This window comes from Salvelinus alpinus, chromosome 15, assembly GCF_045679555.1.
Source record: "Salvelinus alpinus chromosome 15, SLU_Salpinus.1, whole genome shotgun sequence".
NCBI classification, from domain to species: Eukaryota; Metazoa; Chordata; class Actinopteri; order Salmoniformes; family Salmonidae; genus Salvelinus; species Salvelinus alpinus.
In genome coordinates, this window is record NC_092100.1 from 6,702,765 (window position 1) to 6,728,158 (window position 25,394).

A 25,394-nucleotide genomic window follows, 5' to 3' on the forward strand; every position below is an offset into this window, starting at 1 on the left:
AGTGCTTTTTGCTGAAAACTAAAATCCTCGTCATCAGAATTTTGCAGACAGGCTAATACTACAGTATGCTAATTAGCGCTAGCTAACACAACATTTAGCATACAGGATGAACACCAACAACTATCCCCTGATATTCTCAACCAAAAAAATAAATAAAAATCTTCCATTAATTGTCCTGTTGAAACACAATTGGACATAGAAACATACGGGTTTGCTTTAGTGTGTGTGTGTGTCTTTTACAGTTTGTTGGGTATGTATTTCTGTCCTGAGGGGTCAACCATGAAAAGAGGCTACTAGCAAGACCCTGCTAGATAATACCCGTCTGCGCCTTCTAGTCTGGAGTTAGGCCTGTGAAACCAGAACACATTCTTCTCGGTCAATAAAGGTGGTTTTGCCTCTCTCTCCCCCCATTTCCTTCTTCCCCTTTGTTCTTTGTATAAGAAGCCTGGTTGTTTAAACACATCACTATGTTAAGAGGTTTGTAAAACCCTGGACGCTGTGTGTGTGTGTGTGTGTGTGCCTGCTTGCCAGCGTGACTGTGTTGTGTCCTTGTGTTTATGTGTTCCTGTGTCAGTTCTCTTACCTTTATCCTTCATGTTTCACCGTGTTTATATCCTCTGTGTGTGCACCAGGGTCAGTGAGTGGTGTTTATATCCTCTGTGTATGCACCAGGGTCAGTGAGTCGTGTTTATATCCTCTGTGTACGCACCAGGGTCAGTGAGTGGTGTTTATATCCTCTGTGTATGCACCAGGGTCAGTGAGTGGTGTTTATATCCTCTGTGTATGCACCAGGGTCAGTGAGTCGTGTTTATATCCTCTGTGTGTGTGCACCAGGGTCAGTGAGTGGTGTTTATATCCTCTGTGTATGCACCAGGGTCAGTGAGTCGTGTTTATATCCTCTGTGTACGCACCAGGGTCAGTGAGCTGTGTTTATATCCTCTGTGTATGCACCAGGGTCAGTGAGTCGTGTTTATATCCTCTGTGTATGCACCAGGGTCAGTGAGTCGTGTTTATATCCTCTGTGTATGCACCAGGGTCAGTGAGTCGTGTTTATATCCTCTGTGTACGCACCAGGGTCAGTGAGCCGTGTTTATATCCTCTGTGTATGCACCAGGGTCAGTGAGTCGTGTTTATATCCTCTGTGTATGCACCAGGGTCAGTGAGTGGTGTTTATATCCTCTGTGTATGCACCAGGGTCAGTGAGTGGTGTTTATATCCTCTGTGTATGCACCAGGGTCACTGAGTCGTGTTTATATCCTCTGTGTATGCACCAGGGTCAGTGAGTGGTGTTTATATCCTCTGTGTATGCACCAGGGTCAGTGAGTGGTGTTTATATCCTCTGTGTATGCACCAGGGTCAGTGAGTCGTGTTTATATCCTCTGTGTACGCACCAGGGTCAGTGAGTCATGTTTATATCCTCTGTGTATGCACCAGGGTCAGTGAGTGGTGTTTATATCCTCTGTGTATGCACCAGGGTCAGTGAGTCGTGTTTATATCCTCTGTGTATGCACCAGGGTCAGTGAGTGGTGTTTATATCCTCTGTGTATGCACCAGGGTCAGTGAGTCGTGTTTATATCCTCTGTGTACGCACCAGGGTCAGTGAGTGGTGTTTATATCCTCTGTGTATGCACCAGGGTCAGTGAGTCGTGTTTATATCCTCTGTGTACACACCAGGGTCAGTGAGTGGTGTTTATATCCTCTGTGTATGCACCAGGGTCAGTGAGTCGTGTTTATATCCTCTGTGTATGCACCAGGGTCAGTGAGTCGTGTTTATATCCTCTGTGTATGCACCAGGGTCAGTGAGTCGTGTTTATATCCTCTGTGTACGCACCAGGGTCAGTGAGTGGTGTTTATATCCTCTGTGTGTGCACCAGGGTCAGTGAGTCGTGTTTATATCCTCCTCTGTGTATGCACCAGGGTCAGTGAGTCGTGTTTATATCCTCTGTGTATGCACCAGGGTCAGTGAGTGGTGTTTATATCCTCTGTGTATGCACCAGGGTCAGTGAGTCGTGTTTATATCCTCCTCTGTGTATGCACCAGGGTCAGTGAGTCGTGTTTATATCCTCTGTGTATGCACCAGGGTCAGTGAGTGGTATTTATATCCTCTGTGTATGCACCAGGGTCAGTGAGTCGTGTTTATATCCTCCTCTGTGTATGCACCAGGGTCAGTGAGTCGTGTTTATATCCTCTGTGTATGCACCAGGGTCAGTGAGTCGTGTTTATATCCTCCTCTGTGTATGCACCAGGGTCAGTGAGTGGTGTTTATATCCTCTGTGTATGCACCAGGGTCAGTGAGTCGTGTTTATATCCTCTGTGTACGCACCAGGGTCAGTGAGTGGTGTTTATATCCTCTGTGTATGCACCAGGGTCAGTGAGTCGTGTTTATATCCTCTGTGTACGCACCAGGGTCAGTGAGTCGTGTTTATATCCTCTGTGTATGCACCAGGGTCAGTGAGTCGTGTTTATATCCTCTGTGTATGCACCAGGGTCAGTGGGTCGTGTTTTTGATGGGCTCTCTGATGGGCTCTCTGGTGGGCTCTTTGATGGGCTCTCTGATGGGCTCTCCGATTGCCACCTCCCAATATGAGGTTTTTACTGCACTAAATATGCATGTAAGTTTGTCCGCTGTCCCAAAGACAACTGCCCCAGTTGATGTGCTACTCTGCTTAATGACACCATCTTTAATCGTGTAACTCTATACATATTTGACCCTCTGTTGTGACATCCTCAAGCTTTCCCCTCCGAGATTGTGGTGTCCCATAGTAAAACTTCAACATTAAGTTTGAAAGGTTAAAACGGGATAACGGCATACAGGAGGTGATACGATGGAAGAGACATTTTGACCTGTGTACGTTTTTTTATATATTTTTTTCAAAAACTATTCCGTCTGGTTGTTTAGTCAGGGCCATTGCAGAGCTTGCAAGCGTGGTTTTGGAAAAGGCTTTGCTGTTTTGTTTTTGGATTTGAATACGCCTTTCTCTCTCTATCTATCATGTTAGTGGTGTTTGCTCTATGTGAATACGCCTTCCTCTCTCTCTCTCTCTCGCTCTCTGTCTCTCTCTCTCTCTCTCTCTCTCTCTCTCTCTCTCTCTCTCTCTCTCTCTCTCTCTCTCTCTCTCTCTCTCTCTCTCTCTCTCTCTCTCTCTCTCTCTCTCTCTCATGTTAGTGGTGTTTGCTCTATGTGAATACGCCTTCCTCTCTCTCTCTCTCTCTCTCTCTCTCTCTCTCTCTCTCTCTCTCTCTCTCTCTCTCTCTCTCTCTCTCTCTCTCTCGTGTTAGTGGTGTTTGCTCTATGTGAATACACCTTCCTCTCTCTCTCTCTCTCGTGTTAGTGGTGTTTGCTCTATGTGAATACACCTTCCTCTCTCTCTCTCGTGTTAGTGGTGTTTGCTCTATGTGAATACACCTTCCTCTCTCTCTCTCTCTCTGTCGTGTTAGTGGTGTTTGCTCTATGTGAATACACCTTCCTCTCTCTCTCTCTCTCTCTCTCTCTCTCTCTCTCTCTCTCTCTCTCTCTCTCTCTCTCTCTCTCTCTCTCTCTCTCTCTCTCTCTCTCTCTCTCTCTCTCTCTCTCTCTCTCTCGTGTTAGTGGTGTTTGCTCTCTGTGCAAAACCTTTTCATGCCATGGCCCAGAAACCACCCAACGTTGGTTGTCTTGTCTTTCATTTTGTATGAAAGTAGATAGGGCTCATAGTGATTGTATTGCATCTCAATAGTGAGGATGGACAGACTCACTGTGTGGCTTCACTGCTCCCCGGGCGCCGAAGACGTGGATGTCGATTAACCCCCCCCCCCCCCCCCCCCCCCCTCAGCACCTCTCTGATTCAGTTAACCCTGTGTTCCCCAGACGCTGTGGATGTCGATTAACCCCCCCTCAGCACCTCTCTGATTCAGAGGGGTTGGGTTAAATGCGGAAGACACATTTCAGTTGAATACATTCAGTTGGACAACTGACTAGGCATCCCCCTTTACCCCTTTCCCTTCTGACCTGAGCCCCCCCCACACTCCCCCCCACCCTTCCCTTTCTGGTTTTGGGGAGAGGTGACGGTCTGTGTTATGGAGGGGTCAGTGTTGATCCAGGACTGCCTCTTCACTGCAAGGCACAATGAAGGGCGTAGTCGCCAGGCCAACAGCTCAAACAAAACAGAACCTTCTGCTGCACACATACTCCTGTCCTGAATGGTGATTGGTTACTGAGTCAGGCCTTCCACTCACTGTCTGTGTGTGTGTCTATCACACACTGTCATTATATAGGTGAGGTCAGCAGTAATGAGACAGTATTTGCTGTACATTACCTGTTTGAATAGACTAGGTACTACAGTTAAACCGGGCCATTTTGTACCTCACCATCTCCCTGTGTGTTGGCCCGGCTTTTAAATGGTCTGAAAATAACACAGTGTAATGGTGTGAGTCACAAGAGCAAGTTCTCGCTAAATGGATAAACTGACATACTGACATCATGACACACTGACATCATGACATACTGACATCATGACACACTGACATCATGACATACTGATATCATGACATACTGACATCATAACATACTGACATCATAACATCATGACATACTGACAACATAACATCATGACATCATGATATACTGACATCATAACATCATGACATCATGACATACTGACATCATAACATCATGACATCATGACATCATGACATCATGACATCATGACATACTGACATCATAACATCATGACATCATAACATACTGACATCATGACATCATGACATACTAACATCATGACATACTGACATCATAACATCATGACCTCATGACATCATGACATACTGACATCATAACATCATGACATCATAACATCATCACCAAATACTTATTTTCCACCATAATTTGCAAATAAATTAATTAAAAATCCTACAATGTGATTTTCTGGATTTTTTTCTTCTCATTTTGTCTGTCATAGTTGAAGTGTACCTATGATGAAAATTACAGGCCTCTCTCATCTTTTTAAGTGGGAGAACTTGCACAATTGGTGGCTGACTAAATACTTTTTTGCCCCACTGTAGTTAAAGATTTCCTTAATTTTGGGTCAGTCACAATGGTCTGGTATTCTGCCACGGTGTACTCTCTGTTTAGGGCCAAATAACATTCTAGTTTGCTCTGTCTTTTGGTCAATTCTTTCCAATGTGTCAAGTAATTATCTTTTTGTTTTCTACTGATTTGGTTGTGTATAATTGTGTTGCTGTCCTGGGGCTCTGTGGGGTCTGTTTGTGTTTGTGAACAGAGCCCAAGGACCAGCTTGCTTAGGGGACTCTTCTCCAGGTTCATCTCTCTGTAGGTGATGGCTTTGTTATGGAAGGTTTCGGAATCGCTTCCTTGTAGGTGGTTATAGAATTTATCGGCTCTTTTCTGAATGTTGATAATTAGCCGGTATCAGCCTGATTCTGCTCTGCATGCATTATTTGGTGTTTTACGTTGTACACAGAGCACATTTTTGCAGACTTCTGCACGCAGAGTCTCAATTTGGTGTTTGTCCCATTTTGTGAATTCTTGGTTGGTGAGCAGACCCCAGACCTCACAACCATAAAGGGCAATGGGTTCAATAACTGATTCAAGTATTTTTAGCCAGATCCTAATTGGTATGTCGAATTTGATGTTCCTTTTGATGGCATAGAAGGTCCTTCTTGCCTTGTCTCTCAGATCGTTCACAGCTTTGTGGAAGTTACCTGTGGCGCTGATGTTTACGCCAAGGTATGTATTGTTTTTTGTTTGATCTAGGGCAACGGTGTCCAAATGGATTTTGTATTTGTGGTCCTGGTGACTGGACCTTTTTTGGAACACCATTATTTTGTTGTCAGGGCCCATGTCTGACAGAATCTGTGCAGAAGATCTAGGTGCTGCTGTAGGCCCTCCTTGGTTGGTGACAGAAGCACCAGATCATCAGCATACAGTAGACATATTACTTCAGATTCTAGCAAGGTGAGACCGGGTGCTGCAGACTGTTCTAGTGCCCGCGCCAATTCATTGAAATATATGTTGAAGAGGGTGGGACTTAAGCTGAGTCTCTGTCTCACCTCCCGGCCATGTGGAAAGAAATGTGGGTGTTTTTTGCAAATGTTATAATATTGTATGTTTTTCCCCCAACACCCCACATCATATGTTTTTCCGCCAACACCTCACGAAAAGGAAGCTTTATGTGGAAACAAAAGGAACGTCTTTTTATTTTTACAGTCAAAGACAAAGCTTGAGGGACACGCAAACATTTGTTAACGTTTTGGCATCGCACCGTTCCATCGTCTTTACTGTCTTGTAGAACAGCAGAGTGGTAGAATAATAACAGTTGCTAAATACTGCTTCCCAAGTGCCAGGTAGTAAAAGAGTTCATTTATAGTGTTCCCTTCACCTCCCTCACCCTCTTCTCGCTCTCTCTCTCACAGCGAGCCTGCTTGCCTAGGCAATGGAAAGACAGAAGGAGTAGAGAGAGAGAGAGAGAGAGAGAGAGAGAGAGAGAGAGAGAGAGAGAGAGAGAGAGAGAGAGAGAGAGAGAGAGAGAGAGAGAGACAGAGACAGAGAGAGAGAGAGAGACAGAGACAGAGACAGAGACAGAGACAGATAGAGAGAGACAGAGACAGAGACAGAGACAGAGACAGAGACAGAGACAGAGACAGAGACAGAGACAGAGACAGAGACAGAGACAGAGACAGAGACAGAGAGAGAGAGAGAGAGAGACAGAGAGAGAAGAAGGGATTGGTTGGTTTTTTTTAAAGTGAGGGAAATTGAAGTATATTGACCTCTGTTCTGGGTGATCAGATTCTCTTCTGCGCTACTCTGGGTTCATGGCACCAAAAGCAAAGCAAAACAAATGTTATTAGTCACATGCGCCAAATACATCAGGTGTAGTCACCTTACAGTGAAATGCTTTCCTTACAAGCCCTTAACCATCAATGCATTCTGTTCAGGTTATACATCCTCTTATGGTTTATAACTTCTTACCTCAGCGTGTGCGTGTGTGTGTGTGTGTGTGTTTGTGTGTGTGTGTGTGTGTGTGTGTGTGTGTGTGTGTGTGTGTGTGTGTGTGTGTGTGTGTGTGTGTGTGTGTGTGTGTGTCACATAATAGTCTCTCAGTGATACTCATGTTTTTTTCCCTTAGCCCTGTAATTAAATCAAATGAGTAAGACGAGAATATGTAATAAAAAAAACATCAACAACATCTCCCACTAAGGAGATTATCTTGTTCCTTCACAGCCGTTTCACACTAACTGCTCGTTGTTATGCAACATTTTGTATTTCTTTCTCAGCTAAATTGTTTAAATTTAGCAGTTTACTGAGTAGTGACTGTCTTACGTCATCTCCCTGGGTTGGGTTCAGCATGCTGTGGTCAGGGCTGCTGGGGGAACGTCAATGCTCCTATTCATTATGGTAGAATACTTCAGAATGAACTGGTCTTTTTTATGATCCCGTTATCTTGGTAACTGTTGAAGGTTTTATTATCTTTGTCTGTGTCGGGTTCCTCTTTGGTTAACGTGTTTCTCTCTATTCGTCTGATTTCAGAAACATTAATGGACACCAAGTGGGCCACAACTGAGCTAGCCTGGACCGCTCACCCTGAAACTGGGGTAAGTTGTTGGAGTTTGTGTGTTTGTTGTGTGTGCCTCTTTGTGTTTCACATCAAAAAGCATGAAACGCTCACCTTTGTGTGGACACCTGACCTCCATACTCCCTCCCCCACTACACCCATCTCCTCGTCCAGACCTCCCTCCCCCACTACACCCATCTCCTCGTCCAGACCTCCATACTCCCTCCCCCACTACACCCATCACCTCGTCCAGACCTCCATACTCCCTCCCCCACTACACCCATCACCTCGTCCAGACCTCCATACTCCCTCCCCCACTACACCCATCACCTCGTCCAGACCTCCCTATCACCCCTTCCCCATCACCTCGTCCAGACCTCCCTATCACCCCTTCCCCATCACCTCGTCCAGACCTCCCTCTCACCCCCTCCCCCATCTCCTCATCCAGATCTCCCTCTCACCCCCTCCCCCCATCTCCTCATCCAGATCTCCCTCTTACCCCCTCACCCATCTCCTCGTACAGACCTCCCTATCACCCCTTCCCCATCTCCTCATCCAGACCTCCCTCTTACCCCTCCCCCCATCTCCTCATCCAGACCTCCCTCTCACCCCCTCCCACATCTCCTCATCCAGATCTCCCTCTCACCCCCTCCCCCATCTCCTCGTCCAGACCTCCCTATCACCCCCTCCCCCCATCTCCTCGTCCAGACCTCCCTCTCACCCCCTCCCCCATCTCCTCGTCCAGACCTCCCTCTCACCCCCTCCCCCATCTCCTCGTCCAGACCTCCCTATCACCCCCTCCCCCCATCTCCTCGTCCAGACCTCCCTCTCACCCCCTCCCCCATCTCCTCGTCCAGACCTCCCTATCACCCCCTCCCCCCATCTCCTCATCCAGACCTCCCTCTCACCCCCTCCCCCATCTCCTCATCCAGACCTTCCTCTTACCCCCTCCCCCATCTCCTCGTCCAGACCTCCCTCTCACCCCTCCCCCCATCTCCTCATCCAGACTTCCCGATCACCCCCTCCCCCATCTCCTCTGTCCAGACCTCCCTCTTACCCCTCCCCCCATCTCCTTGTCTGGACCTCCCTCTTACCCCCTCCCCCATCTCCTCATCCAGACCTCCCTCTTACCCCTCCCCCATCTCCTCGTCCAGACCTCCCTCTTACCCCCTCCCCCATCTCCTCGTCCAGACTTCCCTCTCACCCCTCCCCCATCTCCTCATCCAGACTTCCCGATCACCCCCTCCCCCCATCTCCTTGTCTGGACTTCCCTCTTACCCCTCCCCCCATCTCCTCGTCCAGACCTCCCTCTTACCCCCTCCCCATCTCCTCGTCCAGACCTCCCTCTCACCCCCTCCCCCATCTCCTCGTCCAGACCTCCCTCTCACCCCCTCCCCCATCTCCTCATCCAGACCTCCCTCTCACCCCCTCCCCCCATCTCCTCATCCAGACCTCCCTCTCACCCCCTCCCCCCATCTCCTCATCCAGACCTCCCTCTCACCCCCTCCCCCATCTCCTCATCCAGACTTCCCGATCACCCCCTCCCCCATCTCCTCTGTCCAGACCTCCCTCTCACCCCCTCCCCCATCTCCTCGTCCAGACCTCCCTCTCACCCCCTCCCCCATCTCCTCGTCCAGACCTCCCTCTCACCCCCTCCCCCATCTCCTCGTCCAGACCTCCCTCTCACCCCCTTCCCCATCTCCTCGTCCAGACCTCCCTCTCACCCCCTCCCCCATCTCCTCATCCAGACCTCCCTCTCACCCCCTCCCCCATCTCCTCATCCAGACCTCCCTCTCACCCCCTCCCCCCATCTCCTCTGTCCAGACCTCCCTCTCACCCCCTCCCCCCATCTCCTCATCCAGACTTCCCGATCACCCCCTCCCCCCATCTCCTCATCCAGACTTCCCGATCACCCCCTCCCCCCATCTCCTCTGTCCAGACCTCCCTCTCACCCCCTCCCCCATCTCCTCATCCAGACCTCCCTCTCACCCCCTCCCCCATCTCCTCATCCAGACCTCCCTCTCACCCCCTCCCCCCATCTCCTCATCCAGACTTCCCGATCACCCCCTCCCCCCATCTCCTCTGTCCAGACCTCCCTCTCACCCCCTCCCCCCATCTCCTCATCCAGACTTCCCGATCACCCCCTCCCCCCATCTCCTCTGTCCAGACCTCCCTCTCACCCCCTCCCCCATCTCCTCATCCAGACCTCCCTCTCACCCCCTCCCCCATCTCCTCATCCAGACCTCCCTCTCACCCCCTCCCCCATCTCCTCTGTCCAGACCTCCCTCTCACCCCCTCCCCCCATCTCCTCATCCAGACTTCCCGATCACCCCCTCCCCCCATCTCCTCTGTCCAGACCTCCCTCTCACTCCCTCCCCCATCTCCTCGTCCAGACCTCCCTCTCACCCCCTCCCCCATCTCCTCATCCAGACTTCCCTCTCACCCCCTCCCCCATCTCCTCATCCAGACTTCCCTCTCACCCCCTCCCCCATCTCCTCATCCAGACCTCCCTCTTACCCCCTCCCCCATCTCCTCATCCAGACCTCCCTCTCACCCCCTCCCCCCATCTCCTCATCCAGACTTCCCGACCACCCCCCCCCCCCACCCCCTCTGTCCAGACCTCCCTCTCACCCCCTCCCCCATCTCCTCTGTCCAGACCCCCACCCAGTCCAATCCAAACCCCCACCCAGTCCCCCATCTCCTCTGTTCAGACCCCCACCCAGCCAGTCCAATTCAAACCCCCACCCAGTCCCACTTCTCCTCTGTCCAGACCCCCACCCCCTCCCCCATCTCCTCTGTCCAGACCCCCACCCCCTCCCCCATCTCCTCTGTCCAGACACCCACCCCCTCCCCCATCTCCTCTGTCCAGACCCCCACCCCCTCCCCCATCTCCTCTGTCCAGACCCCCACCCCCTCCCCCATCTCCTCTGTCCAGACACCCACCCCCTCCCCCATCTCCTCATCCAGACCTCCCTCTCACCCCCTCCCCCCATCTCCTCATCCAGACCTCCCTCTCACCCCCTCCCCCATCTCCTCTGTGCAGACCTCCCTCTCACCCCCTCCCCCATCTCCTCTGTCCAGACCCCCACCCCCTCCCCCATCTCCTCTGTCCAGACCTCCCTCTCACCCCCCCCCCCCCCCATCTCCTCTGTCCAGACCCCCACCCCCCATCTCCTCTGTCCAGACCCCCACCCAGTCCAACCCGTCCGAGGCAGGATGGTAGAAACACCCTCCTCCTCTCCACCTACCTGTCTAATAACAGAGGGTTGGATGATTGTGTTGTTGATATATTTTCCTCCTCTCCACCAGACGGTGGTTGTCTCATTCTTCTTCTCTCTTTTTTTGTCTTCTTTTTGCCCCCTGCTGTCTCGCTCGGCAGGACTTTCTTTTGTATTTTATTTATTTACGACGCACGCCCACATTTATTTATCGCAGTGCAATTGTGGCAGATGGTTATTATTTCAGATGGTAATGTACAGCAGTGCAATGCACTTATTTCTGACAGAGAGATGAGAGAGAGAGAGAGAGAGAGAGAGAGAGAGAGAGAGAGAGAGAGAGAGAGGGGGAAAACGGAGATAGGGTGAGAAGGAGAAAGGGAGGGAAGCAACGAGTCCGGATCTGAGTCATTGTCTGTCTTTCTCTCTCTGTGCATGGAGGCTCCCTCTTCCTGTCTTCTACATTTGTCTGTAGCGGAGCTATGCGTGTGTGTGTGTGTGTGTGTGTGTGTGTGTGTGTGTGTGTGTGTGTGTGTGTGTGTGTGTGTGTGTGTGTGTGTGTGTGTGTGTGCGTGCGTGCGTGCGTGCGTGCGTGCGTGCGTGCGTGCGTGCGTGCGTGCGTGCGTGCGTGCGTGCGTGCGTGCGTGCGTGCGTGGATGGAGGGAGACTAACACAGACTGAGCAGCATCTTCTCTCCACATGATATAACAGGCTTAGGGCCCATGATACACCAGTAGGGCACAACATGGTGCTGTGACCTGACAGAGACACACCAGTAGGACACAACGTGATGCTTTGACCTGACAAGAGACACACCAGTAGGACACAACGTGATGCTTTGACCTGACAAGAGACACACCAGTAGGACACAACGTGGTGCTTTGACCTGACAGAGACACACCAGTAGGACACAACGTGATGCTGTGACCTGACAGAGACACACCAGTAGGACACAACGTGCTGCTGTGACCTGACACAAATCCAAGTTGACCTTTGTTTGCCTGTGCATGTGTGTGCGGCAGTGTGAAGTGACCATTGTGTGTGTGCATGTGTGTGCGGCAGTGTGAAGTGACCATTGTGTGTGTGCATGTGTGTGTGTGTGTGCATGTGTGTGTGTGTGTTGTGTGTGTGCATGTGTGTGTGTGTGTGTGTGTGTGTGTGTGTGTGTGTGTGTGTGTGTGTGTGTGTGTGTGTGTGTGTGTGTGTGTGTGTGTGTGTGTGTGTGTGTGTGTGTGTGTGTGTGTGTGTGTGTGTGTGTGTGTTGTGTGTGTACATGTGTGTGTGTGTGTGTGTTGTGTGTGTGTGCTGTGTGTGTACATGTGTGTGTGTGTGTTGTGTGTGTACATGTGTGTGTGTGTGTGTGTGTGTGCGTGTGTGTGTGTGTGTTGTGTGTGTACATGTGTGTGTGTGTGTTGTGTGCCGTTTCTCCCCAAACAGATGGAGGGGGAATTCCAAGCTCTAGAAGGGTTAATGGCTTTTACCGGGCTCAGTATGTCTCCAGGGATATTCCCAGACACAGATAACAAGGTGTAGCTAGCGACCAGGATGCCTAGCCTGTAACCTGTAGCATGTGGCCCTTATTTAGCTCGTAGCCTTTAGCATGTAGTCTATAGCATGTAGCCTTTTTGTAGCTTGTAGCCTTTAGCATGTCGCCTTTATGTAGCTTGTAGCCTTTAGCATGTAGCCTGTATGTAGCTTGCAGCCTTTAGCATGTAGCCTGTCGTATTCACTCGAGCGGACATATCTAATGACTGTTGTTAGCATGGTTCTGTTAGCAAACTGTGAACCTACAGACTAGTAAATGCTAGGCACATCATGCTATCTTTTCTAAAAAACCTTAAGCTTTGAGGAAACTAGTGTGCCAACTTGAAGGTATGGCTAATCCTGTACTTCCTGCCTTGGGTAGTATGCAGGTCTGGAGCTAGGTTTAGGTGTTAAGTCAAACCATCACATCCTTTGTCCCTGCTGCACCGATGTCCCAGTGAATCTGAAAGTAATGTTTAGAGCCTTTGCCTTTGTTCTAGTGTGGACACTATATAAATAATTCCTACTGAATGTCAATTGTACTTAACCGCAGTATAGTATTATAACTATACATATGAGTATTTTTGTTGTTGTTTATTTCTATTTTTATTTAACTTTTATTTAACTAACTAGGCAAGTCAGTTAAGAACAAATTCTTATTTACAATGACAGCCTACCCCGGCCAAACCCGGACGATGTTGGACCAATTGTGCGCCGCCCTATGGGACTCCCAATCACGGCTGGTTGTGATACCAGCCTGGATTCAAACCAGGGACTGTAGTAATGCCTCAAACACTGAGATGCAGTGCCTTAGACCGCTGCGCCACTCGGAAGCCCCGTGTTGAGTCGGCATATCGTTTGTACGTGGCTGTGCACATTTTATTTCTTAGTTTGGAAGCAAAGGAAATGAATATTGAAACGTATGTGGTCATTCCTTGTCAAGTTACCACAGACTGTAAAGAACAAATGGAAAACAGAGGTGACTTGTAAAGCTCCCATAACTATTAATTTAGTTAAAAATCGATGCCGGAGAACTTGACCCTGTTTCACACGCAACTAGCTCTCACAGTCAACTAGCTCTCACAGTCAACTAGCTCTCACACGCAACTAGCTCTCACAGTCAACTAGCTCTCACACGCAACTAGCTCTCACAGTCAACTAGCTCTCACAGTCAACTAGCTCTCACAGTCAACTAGCTCTCACAGTCAACTAGCTCTCACAGTCAACTAGCTCTCACAGTCAACTAGCTCTCACAGTCAACTAGCTCTCACAGTCAACTAGCTCTCACAGTCAACTAGCTCTCACAGCCAACTAGCTCTCACAGTCAACTAGCTCTCACAGTCAACTAGCTCTCACAGTCAACTAGCTCTCACAGTCAACTAGCTCTCACAGTCAACTAGCTCTCACAGTCAACTAGCTCTCACAGTCAACTAGCTCTCACAGTCAACTAGCTCTCACAGCCAACTAGCTCTCACAGTCAACTAGCTCTCACAGCCAACTAGCTCTCACAGTCAACTAGCTCTCACAGTCAACTAGCTCTCACAGTCAACTAGCTCTCACAGTCAACTAGCTCTCACAGTCAACTAGCTCTCACAGTCAACTAGCTCTCACAGTCAACTAGCTCTCACAGTCAACTAGCTCTCACAGTCAACTAGCTCTCACAGTCTCGCGTCAGAATTAGACGTTCATACATGTTTCTCCAACGTCACATTGAGAGATTTTGAAGACCTCCAATTTCAAAGTGTTTAAAGTTTTAGTTTAGGCATTAATTCCAAATTATTTAAGTTTATGTTTTAGTTTAGGCATTAATTCCAAATTATTTAAGTTTATGTTTTAGTTTAGGCATTAATTCCAAATTATTTAAGTTTATGTTTTAGTTTAGGCATTATCTCCAAATTATTTAAGTTTAGGTTTTCGTTTAGTAATTAACTCCAAATTATTTAAGTTTAGGTTTTAGTTTAGGCATTAACTCTGAAATCTTAAGGTTAGGCATTAAATCTGAATGGTTAAGGTTAGGGTTAAGGATAGGCTTAAAACAAAAACTCTCAAAAACAACTTTATATCGCCGGATTCGATCTTGCAAGGCTATGGAATGAGATGCGTATCCCTCCCCCCATTCCACAATGGCCTAGCAAAATCTAAACCTACTTTGATAGTAACAGCGCTCACTGTTGCCCCTAGTGGCCGGTTTCCACGTCACCTCCCGACGTCCCTCAGACATGGATGGACGTTAAATACTGACTTGTATCACAGGTGACCTGGCTGTTCACACGACCTGCCTAATTCATTCAAGTTTGGTAAGCAAGGATGGCAAGAAGTATCTGTATTTTGTGCTGCACGTGTGGTCTCATGGGGTTGACCTCCACACACACACGCACGCACGCACGCACGCACGCACACACACACACACACACACACACACACACACACACACACACACACACACACACACACACACACACACACACACACACACAAAATCTCCCTTTTGTACACTCGGGTGATTTATTACACTGAACTAAATACCCATTGACACTTTATGCTTTCTCTCGTCCCATTGACCTGGCTGGTGATTATCGATTCCCCCCGCCGGTTCCCTCAGATAGCCCGAGTATTAAAGCTTTCTCTGTGGTTTATCCTCAACTAAGCCCCCCTCTCTCCCCCTAGGTCTCCAGGGTCCTGCTGGATTAATAGCCTGTCTCCACCACATCCATATTAGGCCTCTAATTAAGAGTCCTCAGCCTCAGAGAGGAAAACTTTCGAAAAACAAATCGGTGTTTTTCTCTCTCTCACTTTTCTCTGTATCTCGGGCAGTGTCACAGTTCCCATGGTAAACTCGATTGACCCAGAACAGGGTGATGAATTGAAGGCCCGAGTCAAACATGGTTTTTGTACATGGTTCCAAAGACTTGCGTTACTGCTGTTGTCCATTGGTTGTTCCAGAGTTGTTGATGCGTCGTCTTGTTTGGAAGCCGTGTGTATCGGTTGACATTCTTTGCAGTTTTCCATTTGACCCCACTCGAAAGGGTTGTTTTTGCTTCGATTGATATAATCGTCATAAACATCCTCAGTCGAGTGTAGCCATGTATTGAGAAACACATTAAAGCTAAAGTAGGTGGCGTTAAAGATAGACCCCACGTCTGTTATGTAAATAACACTTTTAGCATTTGCCTATTTGCAACCACAGTGTCATTTACTGAAATCCGTAATCATAGTTTTCGCCTCGGTAATTCATGTCCTTGGCTGTGAGATAAATAATTAAGAAGGAAAAGAGAAAGATGATGGTTTCTTTTGCCGTCCTGTAGAGGACGATGCGATCATTGAAATGTAATTGAAACGTAATTAAAACGTCATTAAAACGTAATTGAAACATAAATGAAACGTCATTGAAACGTAAATGAAACGTCATTGAAACGTAAATGAAAGGTCATTGAAACGTCATTGAAACGTCATTGAAACGTAAATGAAAGGTCATTGAAACGTCATTGAAACGTCATTAAAACGTAATTGAAACGTCATTGAGACGTAAATGAAACGTCATTGAAACGTAATTACTTGTGAGGTGGCGACTATTCGGGAACCCGGAGAATGAGGTATACAACAGGGCTGTTCGGTTTTGGAAGCGCCGGGCTGAACTTCCATCATAATTGTGATGAATTCGCTGTCCCTTTTGTTTCCTGACTCATTGCTGCGTAACCAGAGATGAAAGGCCGTGGCACGGCTGGAAACAGCACTCCACCTAAATACGCCGACCGGAACGTAATTGAAAATATAATGCGACTTATCATTTCTTTCATCTGTCTGTTTCTAATGGCACCTATTCACCTCATTTCTCTCTTCTAGTTGTGTTGTTGGACTCTGAGGCCAGAACAGACCGCAGTAAAATACATTGTGTTATTGGACTCTAAGGCCAGAACACTGTAAAATACATTGTGTTATTGGACTCTAAGGCCAGACCGCAGTAAAATACATTGTGTTATTGGACTCTGAGACCAGAACAGACCCCAATAAAATACATTGTGTTATTGGACTCTGAGACCAGAACAGACCGCAGTAAAATACATTGTGTTATTGGACTCTAAGGCCAGAACAGACCGCAGTAAAATACATTGTGTTATTGGACTCTAAGGCCAGAACACTGTAAAATACATTGTGTTATTGGACTCTAAGGCCAGAACACTGTAAAATACATTGTGTTATTGGACTCTAAGGCCAGAACAGACCGCAGTAAAATACATTGTGTTATTGGACTCTAAGGCCAGAACACTGTAAAATACATTGTGTTATTGGACTCTAAGGCCGGAACACTGTAAAATACATTGTGTTATTGGACTCTAAGGCCAGAACGCTGTAAAATACATTGTGTTAATTAAGTGAAAAATGACTTCCATGCAGTCTACAGTAGTAAGACCTTAAGTTATAGTCAGTCAGTCAGTCAGTCAGTCAGTCAGTCAGTCAGTCAGGTCGGTCGGTCGGTCAGTCGGTCCTGTCGGTCGGTCGGTCGTGAGTGTGTGTGTGAGAGAGTGTGTGTGTGTGTGAGAGAGTGTGTGTGTGTGAGAGAGTGTGTGAGAGTGTGTGTGACAGAGAGAGAGTGTGTGAGTGTGTGTGAGAGAGTGAGAGAGTGTGTGCGTGTGTGTGAGAGAGAAAGTGTGTGTGTACGTGTGTGCGTGCGTGTGTGTGTGTATGTGTGTGTGTGTGTGTGTGTGTGTGTGTTAGAATGTGTGTTAGAATGTGAATGAGAGTGTTCTGCCAAAGTGTTTATGAATGCATACAGTATAGAACATTTGACCTTTGTTTGACCCTAACACTAATCTCTCCCTCCCTCCCTCCCTCCCTCCCTCCCTCCCTCCCTCCCTCCCTCCCTCCCTCCCTCCCTCCCTCCCTCCCTCCCTCCCTCCCTCCCTCCCTCCCTCCCTCCCTCCCTCCCTCCCTCCCTCCCTCCCTCTTTCTCCACCCACAGTGGGAGGAGGTGAGTGGCTATGATGACGCCATGAACCCCATCCGGACGTACCAGGTGTGCAACGTGCGCGAGGCCAACCAGAACAACTGGCTGCGCAGTGACTTCGTCCCACGTAAAGACGTCCTCCGAGTCTACGTGGAGATGAAATTTACCGTGCGTGACTGTAACAGCATCCCAAACATCCCCGGCTCCTGCAAGGAGACCTTCAACCTCTTCTACTACGAGTCCGACTCAGACTCGGCCACGGAGACAAGTCCATTCTGGATGGAGAACCCCTACGTGAAGGTGGACACCATCGCGCCCGATGAGAGTTTCTCCATGTTGGAGACGGGAAGGGTGAACACGAAAGTGCGGAGCTTCGGACCTCTTTCCAAGACTGGGTTTTACCTGGCCTTCCAGGACCTGGGGGCGTGTATGTCGTTGATTTCCGTCCGGGTGTTCTATAAGAAGTGTTCGACCACCATCGCGAACTTCGCCGTTTTCCCCGAGACGGCCACGGGGGCAGAGGCCACGTCGCTGGTCATCGCGCCCGGAACATGTGTTCCCAACGCTCTCGAGGTGTCCGTGCCTCTCAAGCTGTACTGCAATGGGGACGGCGAATGGATGGTTCCTGTGGGATCGTGCACCTGCGCGTCCGGGTTCGAGCCCGCAATGAAGGACACCCAGTGTCAGGGTGAGTGTGACATCAAGGACACACAATGTCAGGGTGAGTTTTTTTTGGTGGCCATTTTTTTGGGGGGGTAATCACCCAATGCTTTGTGTGTGTCCCTCTTTTTTGGCGTCAGCCATTTTGTGTCAAAATGTCAAAGACATTCAGCCTCACTGTCTTAAAACAGAGAAACCAACAATGCACCAAAAAAAAAACAGATCATATAGTCATTGGCACTCTCTCCATTGAGCATCTCCCTCCCCTGACCTCGATTGTCCCAGGAGTAGATGAATAAATAAACGTGTTGTCAGTAACCAATATGACACTTGAGCAAGCTGGACAATTCTAGGAGAGTGAGGTCTGATAGAGAACAGAACAGGTTCACAGAGGTTCAGACCAAGAAGAATTAAAACTGCAGGCCACAGCTCAGATGGAGTGCAGGGGACAGAGAGTGGAGGAGAGGAGTGGAACGTTAGACTGGGGGTAGTGGAACGTTAGACTGGGGGGTAGTGGAACGTTAGACTGGGGGGTAGTGGAACGTTAGACTGGGGGGTAGTGGAACGTTAGACTGGGGGGTAGTGGAAAGTTAGACTGGGGGGTAGTGGAACGTTAGACTGGGGGGTAGTGGAACGTTAGACTGGGGGGTAGTGGAACGTTAGACTGGGGGGTAGTGGAACGTTAGACTGGGGGGTAGTGGAACGTTAGACTAGGGGTAGTGGAACGTTAGACCGGGAGGTAGTGGAACGTTAGACTGGGGGGTAGTGGAACGTTAGACTGGGGGGTAGTGGAACGTTAGACTGGGGGTAGTGGAACGTTAGACTGGGGGTAGTGGAACGTTAGACTGGGGGTAGTGGAACGTTAGACTGGGGGTAGTGGAACGTTAGACTGGGGGGTAGTGGAACGTTAGACTGGGGGTAGTGGAACGTTAGACTGGGGGGTAGTGGAACGTTAGACTGGGGGTAGTGGAACGTTAGACTGGGGGGTAGTGGAACGTTAGACTGGGGGTAGTGGAACGTTAGACTGGGGGTAATGGAACGTTAGACTGGGGGTAGTGGAACGTTAGACTGGGGGTAGTGGAACGTTAGACTGGGGGTAGTGGAACGTTAGACTGGGGGGTAGTGGAACGTTAGACTGGGGGTAGTGGAACGTTAGACTGGGGGGTAGTGGAACGTTAGACTGGGGGGTAGTGGAACGTTAGACTGGGGGTAGTGGAACGTTAGACTGGGGGTAGTGGAACGTTAGACTGGGGTAGTGGAACGTTAGACTAGGGGTAGTGGAACGTTAGACTGGGGGGTAGTGGAACGTTAGACTGGGGGGTAGTGGACCGTTAGACTGGGGGTAGTGGAACGTTAGACTGGGGGGTAGTGGAACGTTAGACTAGGGGGTAGTGGAACGTTAGACTGTGGGGTAGGGGAACGTTAGACTGGGGGGTAGTGGAACGTTAGACTGGGGGTAGTGGAACGTTAGACTGGGGGGTAGTGGAACGTTAGACTGGGGGGTAGTGGAACGTTAGACTGGGGGGTAGTGGAACGTTAGACTGGGGGGTAGTGGAACGTTAGACTGGGGGGTAGTGGAAAGTTAGACTGGGGGGTAGTGGAACGTTAGACTGGGGGGTAGTGGAACGTTAGACTGGGGGGTAGTGGAACGTTAGACTGGGGGGTAGTGGAACGTTAGACTGGGGGGTAGTGGAACGTTAGACTAGGGGTAGTGGAACGTTAGACCGGGAGGTAGTGGAACGTTAGACTGGGGGGTAGTGGAACGTTAGACTGGGGGGTAGTGGAACGTTAGACTGGGGGTAGTGGAACGTTAGACTGGGGGTAGTGGAACGTTAGACTGGGGGTAGTGGAACGTTAGACTGGGGGTAGTGGAACGTTAGACTGGGGGGTAGTGGAACGTTAGACTGGGGGTAGTGGAACGTTAGACTGGGGGGTAGTGGAACGTTAGACTGGGGGTAGTGGAACGTTAGACTGGGGGGTAGTGGACCGTTAGACTGGGGGTAGTGGAACGTTAGACTGGGGGGTAGTGGAACGTTAGACTAGGGGGTAGTGGAACGTTAGACTGTGGGGTAGGGGAACGTTAGACTGGGGGGTAGTGGAACGTTAGACTGGGGGTAGTGGAACGTTAGACTGGGGGGTAGTGGAACGTTAGACTGGGGGGTAGTGGAACGTTAGACTGGGGGGTAGTGGAACGTTAGACTGGGGGGTAGTGGAACGTTAGACTGGGGGGTAGTGGAAAGTTAGACTGGGGGGTAGTGGAACGTTAGACTGGGGGGTAGTGGAACGTTAGACTGGGGGGTAGTGGAACGTTAGACTGGGGGGTAGTGGAACGTTAGACTGGGGGGTAGTGGAACGTTAGACTAGGGGTAGTGGAACGTTAGACCGGGAGGTAGTGGAACGTTAGACTGGGGGGTAGTGGAACGTTAGACTGGGGGGTAGTGGAACGTTAGACTGGGGGTAGTGGAACGTTAGACTGGGGGTAGTGGAACGTTAGACTGGGGGTAGTGGAACGTTAGACTGGGGGGTAGTGGAACGTTAGACTGGGGGTAGTGGAACGTTAGACTGGGGGGTAGTGGAACGTTAGACTGGGGGTAGTGGAACGTTAGACTGGGGGGTAGTGGAACGTTAGACTGGGGGTAGTGGAACGTTAGACTGGGGGTAATGGAACGTTAGACTGGGGGTAGTGGAACGTTAGACTGGGGGTAGTGGAACGTTAGACTGGGGGTAGTGGAACGTTAGACTGGGGGGTAGTGGAACGTTAGACTGGGGGTAGTGGAACGTTAGACTGGGGGGTAGTGGAACGTTAGACTGGGGGGTAGTGGAACGTTAGACTGGGGGTAGTGGAACGTTAGACTGGGGGTAGTGGAACGTTAGACTGGGGTAGTGGAACGTTAGACTAGGGGTAGTGGAACGTTAGACTGGGGGGTAGTGGAACGTTAGACTGGGGGGTAGTGGACCGTTAGACTGGGGGTAGTGGAACGTTAGACTGGGGGGTAGTGGAACGTTAGACTAGGGGGTAGTGGAACGTTAGACTGTGGGGTAGGGGAACGTTAGACTGGGGGGTAGTGGAACGTTAGACTGGGGGTAGTGGAACGTTAGACTGGGGGGTAGTGGAACGTTAGACTAGGGGTAGTGGAACGTTAGACTGGGGGGTAGTGGAACGTTAGACTGGGGGGTAGTGGAACGTTAGACTGGGGGTAGTGGAACGTTAGACTGGGGGTAGTGGAACGTTAGACGGGGGGTAGTGGAACGTTAGACTAGGGGTAGTGGAACTTTAGACTGGGGGGTAGTGGAACGTTAGACTGGGGTAGTGGAACGTTAGACTGGGGGGTAGTGGAACGTTAGACTGGGGGGTAGTGGAACGTTAGACTGGGGGTAGTGGAACGTTAGACTGGGGGTAGTGGAACGTTAGACTGGGGGGTAGTGGAACGTTAGACTGGGGGGTAGTGGAACGTTAGACTGGGGGTAGTGGAACGTTAGACTGGGGGTAGTGGAACGTTAGACTGGGGGTAGTGGAACGTTAGACTGGGGGTAGTGGAACGTTAGACTGGGGGTAGTGGAACGTTAGACTGGGGGTAGTGGAACGTTAGACTGGGGTAGTGGAACGTTAGACTGGGGTAGTGGAACGTTAGACTAGGGGTAGTGGAACGTTAGACTGGGGGGTAGTGGAACGTTAGACTGGGGGGTAGTGGACCGTTAGACTGGGGGTAGTGGAACGTTAGACTGGGGGGTAGTGGAACGTTAGACTAGGGGGTAGTGGAACGTTAGACTGTGGGGTAGGGGAACGTTAGACTGGGGGGTAGTGGAACGTTAGACTGGGGGTAGTGGAACGTTAGACTGGGGGGTAGTGGAACGTTAGACTAGGGGTAGTGGAACGTTAGACTGGGGGGTAGTGGAACGTTAGACTGGGGGGTAGTGGAACGTTAGACTGGGGGTAGTGGAACGTTAGACTGGGGGTAGTGGAACGTCAGACGGGGGGTAGTGGAACGTTAGACTAGGGGTAGTGGAACTTTAGACTGGGGGGTAGTGGAACGTTAGACTGGGGTAGTGGAACGTTAGACTGGGGGGTAGTGGAACGTTAGACTGGGGGGTAGTGGAACGTTAGACTGGGGGTAGTGGAACGTTAGACTGGGGGTAGTGGAACGTTAGACTGGGGGGTAGTGGAACGTTAGACTGGGGGGTAGTGGAACGTTAGACTGGGGGTAGTGGAACGTTAGACTGGGGGTAGTGGAACGTTAGACTGGGGGTAGTGGAACGTTAGACTGGGGGTAGTGGAACGTTAGACTGGGGGTAGTGGAACGTTAGACTGGGGGTAGTGGAACGTTAGACTGGGGTAGTGGAACGTTAGACTAGGGGTAGTGGAACGTTATACTGGGGGGTAGTGGAACGTTAGACTGGGGGGTAGTGGACCGTTAGACTGGGGGTAGTGGAACGTTAGACTGGGGGTAGTGGAACGTTAGACTGGGGGTAGTGGAACATTAGACTGGGGGTAGTGGAACGTTAGACTGGGGGTAGTGGAACGTTAGACTGGGGGTAGTGGAACGTTAGACTGGGGGTAGTGGAACGTTAGACTGGGGTAGTGGAACGTTAGACTAGGGGTAGTGGAACGTTAGACTGGGGGGTAGTGGAACGTTAGACTGGGGGTAGTGGAACGTTAGACTGGGGGGTAGTGGAACGTTAGACTAGGGGTAGTGGAACGTTAGACTGGGGGGTAGTGGAACGTTAGACTGGGGGTTAGTGGAACGTTAGACTGGGGGTAGTGGAACGTTAGACTGGGGGTAGTGGAACGTTAGACTGGGGGTAGTGGAACGTTAGACTAGGGGTAGTGGAACGTTAGACTGGGGGGTAGTGGAACGTTAGACTGGGGGGTAGTGGAACGTTAGACTGGGGGGTAGTGGAACGTTAGACTGGGGGGTAGTGGAACGTTAGACTGGGGGTAGTGGAACGTTAGACTGGGGGTTAGTGGAACGTTAGACTGGGGGTAGTGGAACGTTAGACTGGGGGGTAGTGGAACGTTAGACTGGGGGGTAGTGGAACGTTAGACTGGGGGGTAGTGGAACGTTAGACTGGGGGGTAGTGGAACGTTAGACTGGGGGTAGTGGAACGTTAGACTGGGGGTTAGTGGAACGTTAGACTGGGGGTAGTGGAACGTTAGACTGGGGGGTAGTGGAACGTTAGACTGGGGGGTAGTGGAACGTTAGACTGGGGGGTAGTGGAACGTTAGACTGGGGGGTAGTGGAACGTTAGACTGGGGGGTAGTGGAACGTTAGACTGGGGGGTAGTGGAACGTTAGACTGGGGGGTAGTGGAACGTTAGACTGGGGGGTAGTGGAACGTTAGACTGGGGGATCATGTGTCAAATGGAGAAAAGGGTAGATGTGAGGCGGGCCCATGTCAGAGTTATGGATTTGCATGGCTGATTGTGATGCGGGGTGTGTGTGTGTTTTTACGTGCATGCGCCCTGCAGACAGAGAAGGAGATTCAGGAGAGAGATGAACAGAAAGGAAGAGCGTGTAGCTTAGGAATGATCTGGAAGTCTCAGAAGAAAAGACATTGAGAGAAACAGGAGTATTCTTCAGGTCGCCAGCTCCCTACAGTGCATGGCGTTGAATGTGTGCTCACCTTTTAAAGGGTGTGTGAGCGGGCACAGTAAATCTATTGGCGGATGCGTGGTTAAAAACTAATTTGTTTGCCTCTGGCAGCTCAAGGGCAAATCCCTGGCGACTGGGCCTGATAAAATGCTCTCTAATCATGTCCACCGGAAACCACAGTGGATAAATCTCCCTGTTGTCTCTCTCTCTGTCCCTCTCTCTTTCTGTCTCTCTGTCCCTATCTCTTTTTTTTCTCTCTCTCTCTCTCTCTCTCTCTCTCTCTCTCTCTCTCTCTCTCTCTCTCTCTCTCTCTCTCTCTCTCTCTCTCTCTCTCTCTCTCTCTCTCTCTCTCTCTCTCTCTCTCTCTCTCTCTCTCTCTCTCTCTCTCTCTCTCTCAATTCAATTCAATTCAAATCAAGGGGCTTTATTGGCATGGGAAACATGTGTTAACATTGCCAAAGCAAGTGAGGTAGATATTATACAAAAGTGAAATAAACAATACAAATTAACAGTAAACATTACACATACAGAAGTTTCAAAACAATAAAGACATTACAAATGTTATATTATATATATACAGTGTTGTAACAATGTACAAATGGTTAAAGCACACAAGTTAAAATAAATAAGCATAAATATGGGTTGTATTTACAATGGTGTTTGTTCTTCACTGGTTGCCCTTTTCTTGTGGCAACAGGTCACAAATCTTGCTGCTGTGATGGCACACTGTGGAATTTCTCCCAGTAGATATGGGAGTTTATCAAAATTGGATTTGTTTTCAAATTCTTTGTGGATCTGTGTAATCTGAGGGAAATATGTCTCTCTAATATGGTCATACATTGGGCAGGAGGTTAGGAAGTGCAGCTCAGTTTCCACCTCATTTTGTGGGCAGTGTGCACATAGCCTGTCTTCTCTTGAGAGCCATGTCTGCCTACGGCGGCCTTTCTCAATAGCAAGGCTATGCTCACTGAGTCTGTACATATCACATCTCTCTCTCTATTGCTCTCTCTCTGTCTCTCTCTCTCTCTGTCTCTCTCTCACTTTCTGTCTCTCTCTATTTTTCCCTCTTTACTATTTATCTGTCTATTGCTCTCTCTCTCTCTCTCTCTCTCTCTCTCTCTCTCTCTGTCCCTCTCTCTTTCTCTCTTGCTCTCTCTTTCTGTCTCTCTCTGTCTCTCTCTCTCTGTCTCTGTCTCTCTTTTTTCCTCTCTCTCTTTCTCTCTCTCTCTCGGACTTTCTGTGTATGTCTACCTGAACACATCTCATTCTCTCTCTTTCTCTCGCTCTCTCTCTCTCTGACTTTCTGTGTATGTCTACCTGCACATCGCTCTCCCTCCTTTATTGTTGTATTCCCGCTCTCTCTCCTAGTCTAAAGGTCCTTGAGCCCTATGCTCTGCATGAGAGGGTAAGAGACAGAGACGAAGATAGTACGGGAGAGAGAGAGAGGAGGCAGAAAGAGAGGGAAAGAGAGAGGGAGAGGGCGAGAGAAAAAGAGAGAGACAGAGACAGGTAGAGAGAGAGAGTGGAAGAGAGAGAGAGAGCAAGAGAGACAAAGAGATATGGAATGAGAGCGAGAGAAAAAGAGATGGACAGAGAGAGAAAGACGAAGAGAGAGAGAAAGAAAGAGGGAGAGAGAGAGAGAGAGAGAGAGAGAGAGAGAGAGAGAGAGAGAGAGAGAGAGAGAGAGAGAGAGAGAGAGCGAGCGAGCGAGGGAGGGAGGGAGGGAGGGAGGGAGGGAGGGAGGGAGGGAGAGAGACAGAGAGAGAGAAGAGAGACAGAGAGAGAGAAAAGGTCAACCAGTGAAGAACAAACATCATTGTAAATACAACCCATATTTTTGCATATTTACTTTCCCTTTTGTACTTGAACTATTTGTGCATCGCTACAACCCCGTATATAGACATAATATG

At 49.5% G+C, this 25,394-nt stretch overlaps 1 protein-coding gene across 17 annotated transcripts in view; it reads left to right on the forward strand.

The window, feature by feature from the left end:
- LOC139539416 (ephrin type-B receptor 3-like) overlaps positions 1-25,394 on the forward strand; it is a 152,764-nt gene that overhangs the window by 73,454 nt on the left and 53,916 nt on the right. For 11 of the 17 annotated variants that reach the window (XM_071342350.1, XM_071342363.1, XM_071342358.1 and 8 more), the window contains exons 2-3: positions 7,526-7,590; positions 17,250-17,955. In XM_071342350.1, coding sequence (XP_071198451.1) covers positions 7,526-7,590; positions 17,250-17,955 — 771 coding nt within the window. The remainder of the gene's footprint in view (positions 1-7,525; positions 7,591-17,249; positions 17,956-25,394) is intronic. The other 6 variants (XM_071342353.1, XM_071342367.1, XM_071342355.1 and 3 more) reach the window with 1 other exon arrangement.